The sequence below is a fragment of the Monopterus albus genome, unplaced genomic scaffold, assembly GCF_001952655.1.
Source record: "Monopterus albus unplaced genomic scaffold, M_albus_1.0 scaffold204.1, whole genome shotgun sequence".
Lineage (NCBI taxonomy): Eukaryota > Metazoa > Chordata > Actinopteri > Synbranchiformes > Synbranchidae > Monopterus > Monopterus albus.
Window position 1 is genome coordinate 360,871 of NW_018128084.1, and position 6,952 is coordinate 367,822.

At 43.3% G+C, this 6,952-nt stretch overlaps 1 protein-coding gene across 1 annotated transcript in view; it reads right to left on the reverse strand.

The window, feature by feature from the left end:
• Nucleotides 1-343: 343 nt before the first annotated feature.
• The window catches only part of LOC109970658 (cAMP-specific 3',5'-cyclic phosphodiesterase 4B-like), a 48,645-nt gene continuing 42,036 nt past the window's right edge, over nucleotides 344-6,952 (reverse strand). Inside the window, exons 11-19 of the mRNA XM_020618379.1 lie at nucleotides 6,883-6,947; nucleotides 5,359-5,555; nucleotides 5,157-5,255; nucleotides 4,588-4,752; nucleotides 4,028-4,127; nucleotides 3,627-3,781; nucleotides 3,386-3,508; nucleotides 3,118-3,300; nucleotides 344-3,032 (exon numbers count right to left, since the gene is read on the reverse strand). Of these exons, the coding sequence (XP_020474035.1) occupies nucleotides 2,664-3,032; nucleotides 3,118-3,300; nucleotides 3,386-3,508; nucleotides 3,627-3,781; nucleotides 4,028-4,127; nucleotides 4,588-4,752; nucleotides 5,157-5,255; nucleotides 5,359-5,555; nucleotides 6,883-6,947 (1,456 nt within the window). The 3' untranslated portion in view covers nucleotides 344-2,663. The remainder of the gene's footprint in view (nucleotides 3,033-3,117; nucleotides 3,301-3,385; nucleotides 3,509-3,626; nucleotides 3,782-4,027; nucleotides 4,128-4,587; nucleotides 4,753-5,156; nucleotides 5,256-5,358; nucleotides 5,556-6,882; nucleotides 6,948-6,952) is intronic.

Sequence of the window (6,952 nt, forward strand, 5' to 3'; positions counted from 1 at the left end):
TGAATCTAAAGAAAGAAGAAGGTGGTTCAGGTTTCCTATTGTCATCTACAGTAGCCATTGGCAAAAGTGAACAGTTTAATACCTCAAAATGAAATGTTCTTCAAAATGTATGATTCATTAATGGTAAGTGCATTATAATTTTGTGAAGTTCTAGAGAGCAACTGATCTTACACATAATATAAGAAGTGAGGGTGAGATTATACCAGTAAACGTCTTCTCTCTTCTGTTGTGTTGCACTTTTGTCATCTCTGGCTTCGTGCTCATTTTACTCAGCATGCACTCCTGTTGATCATGTATTCCAGATGCTTATCGGTTTGGGTCAAGGTGCTCGCAGCCATGGAAGAGCGACTGAATCCAGCACCGTGCACACTCAGATCAGAGGGAGGAGATGTCACTGCAGGAAAGTGACTGAAGACTGGATCAACTCGTTTTCCTTTCGTCACTTTCACCTGGGGTTTCCCTCAGAGCTGCAGAACAGGAACCACAACATGAGCAAAACCTCATTAGCTGGTCTATTGTACAGGACTGTGCTTGTGCAAGATTCAGAAACTGTGCTGTATATGATTGCTTCACCTCACCTGGACATAACTGAAGGAAATGCACCCAGCCACCTTCACTCATGATATGTAGGTAAAAAAGTTCTTTATTCCTCCAGTTACTCTTCGTTAATGAAAGAAGGATCAAAGAATGTTTAAAAAAATACTCATTACCATTCACAAATACTCTACGGTTTGTCGATCAAATAACACTCAAACCAGAATGTTCTGTAATACATGCCCATTTTAATAATCTGATTTTAAAAAACATTTGTTGGACACAGTTTACACCATTTTAAAATATAGTGAGGAAAACACTTAAAAAATACACTTGAAACAATGTTATATATTTCAGCAAATATTCCTGTAGCTGTACAATGACCCGTCACCGTACACAGTATACTGCAGTAAATATCCAGCCTTCATAAACTGCCGGGAACAGAGGACACAAACAAAAGCTTCTTCTGCAGCTCACTGTGCAAACGTCTCCAGTTGGAATTTCAAACCAAACATTTGTCACAAGTGAACTGCACAACTTCATGTTACGGTCTTGTAGCAAACATGTTTGCTGAGAACAATAAACCAGAACCATCAGACAGGTTCAGCCAAACTGATTTGAGATGTGGCAGTGCATATAAATAATAACAAATATACAGTGAATATTATTGATCAATACCAATATTATCCTGTACAAGGAGAAGATAATAAATATATCATTACAAACTGCTGAAGGGTGCAACTGTGTAACCACTTACTTTTGCACGCACACACACACATGCACACGCAGGAGATTTCATGTCATGACACAATACTGAGTCCCTCTTATTGTGAAGGTTGCACCTTACAATGTGGTACCATTAATTTAGTGTTGGACAGATCAGCAACCAGCTGCTGAACTGCCGACATGACCAAAGTGCTGGAATTAAAAACTGCAAAATACAAAGATCAGCTCACTGACAGGTGACTTTTTAATTGTGCACACAGTCTTACAGTCAGTCCGAGTTCAGAGTGAGTCACGGCAAGAATGGAATGTGTGTGTGTGTGTATGTGTGTGTGTGTGTGTGTGTGTGTGTGTGTGTGTGTGTGTGTGCTTATGAAAAGGGGAAATCATCAGGTGGAAACAAATTTCCCAAACTGGAATCGCCCAGCACTATATGTCGTTATGGAGTTTTTTTTTAAAGATATGTTCCATGAAATTTCACTTAATCAGCTTTTATTCCCCTGAACTCTTTATGGAGCGACAAGAAAGTGCTTTCTTTACAAGATCTTTGGCAGAATCTAATCTGTGAGTCATTTAATTGCTTATGGAGTGAATTTAAAAAACAAACAAACAGTTGGATAAAACAAATCTTTTGATTTTAGATGTTTACTATAATGTCTTCTGTAAATGATGCCTTCCACACTTCCTTCATCTTACCATATGCCACAAAGTGCAAATTGTGCTGGGAAGTCAACAGATTTTAGAAATCACTGAACGCCTCTGTGGGAACGAGCTTATACTATTGCCAGAACATCAGGAAGACTGTGTGAGACAAAACCCTTGTTTTTGTAGAAAATGTTATACTTTTTACAGCTAAATGAATGTGTTCAATAAATTATAAAAACACATACAAAAAGTCAGTCATAAAAAAAAAATAGGCACACAACTTGTTAGAAAAAAAAACTACTTGATTACAGAGAACTTGCTGACCAGTAGTTTTTTTTGATTGGACACATACCAGGCGGCACCCAATCTCGCCAGAGCACAACAAATCAAAATGAATGTAAAAATGTCCTGAAGTGCGAGTTTGGATTTTTGTTTTTACTTGTCCCGGTACATGAATTCTTATCATCCTCCTCCTCTGTGTGTGAGTCCAGGCTTCAGCCCTGCCTCTGCAGACCGACAGTAGTCCAACGTTTAAAGAACAGAGGGTACGCTTGTCCAGCTCCCTTCTTGGGGGGAGGGGGTGTCAGAAACAAACTGGCACAGGGTTTCCAAGCGTCATTTGCAGGAGTGGCCCACATTTAGTCAGGCCCCATCAACCAGACAGCTCCGAAGAGCCAGATTGCAGGATTGCTCCACTGCAAGAAAACGAATTCTGCCAAAGCAGACAAACTTGCTGCACTGTAGCACCTCTGTCAGTTCAGCTATGTTTCTGCTGGGGAGACGTCATGCACCGCCATTTCTATGCTAATCTGATCAGCAGGATGGTCGTCGAGTGACACACTGTCACATGATTCAGTTGTCTCCATCATTCTGTTCTCTCCATTTCCACCCTGCTCATCCATGGTCAGTTCAAACTGAAATTTACTCGCCACAGGTCCCCCCTCCGTCTCACCATCAGGTCCTCCTTCTCCATCGCCGGTGTAGAAGGGAGGGGAGGGGCTCTGTGGGATCATGCTCTGATACCAGTTCCTGTTGTCTTCCAGCATGTCCAGGATGTCCTGGGCATCAGGGTGGACCAGGTCGGCCCATGTCTCCCACAGAGGGTGGACGATGTAATCGATGAAGCCAACCTGGAAAAGAGAGAGGTGATGTCAATAAAAATGAAAAACAACATTAACTTTCTGATTGTGGAGCTGGATTTCTGCATTTCTCTACCTGAGTTCTCTCCACTGAAGCTGTGTGCTTGTCGCACATGGGGCTGATCTCCATTCCCCTCTCCCTTTCTCTGTCTCCTTGATGGAAGAACTCATCCATGATCCTGTCTGTCCACTGACGGTAGAGACCCAGAGGCTTGGTAGGGTTGCTCAGATCTGCACAATGAACCATGTTACGCAGAACCTGCAGAGAAAAAAAACCCAACGATTTAAGCATCTTGTATCTCTGGTGTATGTCTGCATGTTGTGTGTAAGGGCATGGCTCTTACCTGCATTCTGTCTGTGTAGTTGTCCAGCAGCAGCACTCCAGAGCTGGTCACCTTCTTGGTTTCAACCATTGTCTTCAGATTAGCCAGCAGGCTCATGTGTTTAGACATATCAGTTGCCAAAACCTGAAGGAAAGATAAGACATGGAGAATGATGTGAGAAATAATTTAGGAGAGGAGCAATGATATAGTCAAGACATCACTGTGAAAGCAGCCTCAGACAGATACGCAGACGTTTGCTCACCATGTCTATGACCATCCTCCGAAGCGTCTGCCTCTGCTTCTTAGTGAGGTTTTGGAAGATGTCGCAGTTGTCTTCCTGCAGCAGTTTGAAGCCCACGGCCAGGTGGTGGTTCTCCAGCACTGACTCATCGTTGTACATCAGAGCCAGCTCTGAGTCTAAAGGCAGAGGATGGAGGAAGAGAGAAAAGTCAGGAAGAGAGAAATTAAACTGAACTCTAGCTTTATTAAACTCAGGTCAGGTAACTGTGGTAACCATGCATGGCCTCTAAAAACCAACATTGTTGTTGCCTTTGGAGTCAAATGCCATTAAACCATTGCAATTATATCTGCCTATTTTGTGAATGTAGACTAAATAAATCAGTGTTGCTGCATTTTGTCACACAGTTACCAAAGAGGACTTACTGGTGTTGATGAGGAACTGGTTAGACACTCCTGGGTGGTCCACGTCATGAATGGCTGCAGCAAAGATGGCTGCCAAGATCTCCAGATCAGTGAAGACCGCCTACATTTAAAAGAGAAGGAAGAAGAACAAAGAGATGAGCTCTGACAGTAAATAAACTGCCCAAACAAGGTAAGGTATTAGACTACAGACAGACAAAGACAATGGTTCGAGGCTGATTCTCCCATGTGTCATCACTCCCAGGCATGCAGTTTCAGGGGCATGCCAGAGTCAGTGACGGTAATGTCAGTTACCTCATTAAATTATAATAAACTGTTTGAGGGAAAAGGCGCGGATGATGGTGCCACATTTAACAATGTCACAGGTAATTAACCTGAACCAAAAGTCAAGACATTTAAAAAGGAATAAAAGCAAATACTTGTTTTAACAAATGTCCAACAATACTTTGTTACTGAAAGTAGTGAAATTCTTGTCAACAGCTCAACAATTAAACCTTTGGATATGTAAAAACTTTCATAACAAAGGAACAGAATGTCAACTAAACAGATTTTAAGTCACTCACGTCCAGGGCGGGCGTGGACAGGAGGATGTGTGTGGACTGGGCTACGTCTGCAGCGTGCAGGCTGTTGTGGTAGGCCACGTCGGAGTGATAGTGGCCCTCCAGGGTCAGCATGAACGTCACAAAGGTGTCTGTTGGAATCTTGAATGTCCTCATCAGGTCTCGCTCCTGCATGCGACACAGAGGAAGAAAATGAGAAAAACAAAACCTTAACTGTGAGAGGCGAGTCCTTACAACACACCATTTGTATTTTCAGGCATCTCCTCTCAGATATATCCACCAGCAAACTAATGATATGACCTCTCAGATTTTAAACCATATTACTCACATTGTGAATGAAAAAACTGAAAATACAATTCAAAGCTAGAAATCAAATTCAACTGCTAATGAGCCTTTAGCAGATGGTCAAATACTGATACTGACAGCTGAATGTAACATGCTGAACACACTGATGTGGGTTGTGCCGCATGCTTTCTATAGGAGCTTCTGTATTCTTTCACACTTTTTTATGAGCTCACTCTGACTTGACAGGGGGATGCAAGATGAGGAAGATGAAGAGGCAGGGCACTGACCTGAAAGATTGTGTACATGACACATGTGAGCGGCCGGTTGTGGGAGTGCTCTGCCACCTTGAAGATATTCAGGCCCCATTTGTTGATATCCTCCAGGTCCTGTTATAGAGACCAGACTTTAAGTGTTTTATCCAGTAAGAGCAGCAATCGTTATGTTTTTATTTTGTATCTTGTTATTTTGCATAATCTGCCCATCACTTGCCTTCGAAAGCAGTTCCTCCTGGTCTGTCTTGACACCGAAGCGATTGCTGGTGCTTGCAGAGATGCTGGGTGTGTGGCTGACCTTCCTCACCCCACTGATCTGAGTCATCACCCCACCCTGCTGCTGCTGGCCCTGCCTCCTCTTTCGTTCCCTGGACTTGGGAACTGGGCATGGAAGCTCCAACTCATTCTGCTTGTCTAGAGAAAACAGAAAAGCATGATGAGAAAAAGGGATAAAATGAACAAAACTAGATTTTTCAGTTACTACAGAGCCAAAAAGACACAAAGCTAAGGTTTGGTGGATGAGCATCCTGGTTTGTGTTGTGAAAGGAACTTTGTAAACAATAGGAAGAGATAGTGGCTCTCTCACAACTATGTGACAGCACTAGAAAACAATCCCTCAGTCTTCTGCAATAAAAATAAAAACAAAAAATTAACTAAAATATTCCCATACATAGGTAATAAAAATGTCATAATGACATGAGGAGACAAAAAGTGCAAATGAGATGTTATGAAATCAACGCTCCAGCCTGTGCATTCTGAGAAACGGAGCCATGTTGCAATAACAATCCACAGAACTGTGGAAAAATGTTTAGAGGAGGGATTTGTTAGAATGCGGGTTTGTTTATGTGATTCAAGTCTGCTTTTTGGCTGGGTGTGATCCTCACATGCTGCACACAGCTGACGGTGTGTGTGTGTGTGCTGTGGGTCTGTGAATGTGTGCCGCATACACCGCAGTGAGAAAAAAAAATATCTCAGCTGCATCCTCCACAAAGCACAGGAAGAAACTCATCTCTCGACACTTGACAGTTGTCAGCTGCAATGCAGATGACAACAAATGATAAGCCGAGTTTCTCCCTGTGGTCTCGTCTCTTCCACTGCAGCACTTCTGTTGTTAGGATAAGTCTAGTTTATATGCATCCATCACCTTGTTTCTCTCCCTGTGTTTTCCTCCCCTTTATTAGCAAGAGCATAATGTCAGTGTGCACACTACCCTGGTAAGTTGGCTCTCTGGGTGTATTTTGGTGGTGAGATGAATGGAAAGGCAGAAAAGACTGGCTGGCTGTTTGCAGGGCAGATGAACTGGCTGACTGGCTGTGAGTCAACGAAACACCGAAGAGCTGTCTTCCTGATGAATAATACAGTGTCTATCTGGACCTGATGGCAGTGTGTGCACACAAACATCCTCTCTCTTCCTCGTTGCTCCAGAGGGAAGTCTTCCCTGAGTACAACATCCCCTGCCCTAGCCTCCCTCTACATCTCTGCAGTCAGAGTGAGGGGGCTCTCTCCCTCCTTCAGAACCAGATCAGACCAGTTTGAGAGCAGTGATGTGGACCAACTATAGGTTTTGCTGCTACACAGCACATGGTTTGGGGAACCTCGCAACTTCTGCCACAGTCACACTGAGACATTCCTGAAGGATGTAGGCCTATCTGAGCCTTACACTGCACTGGTGGACACAGTACATTGTGTCATGGTCTATGTGTGTGGTTGTCTGTCTGGGAATGTGTGCTGCAGTGCTCACCTAGGAAGGTGTTGGAGATGTACTCTGACACTTGGTTGCCTGAGCGACTCATCTCAGACAGGTGGCTTAG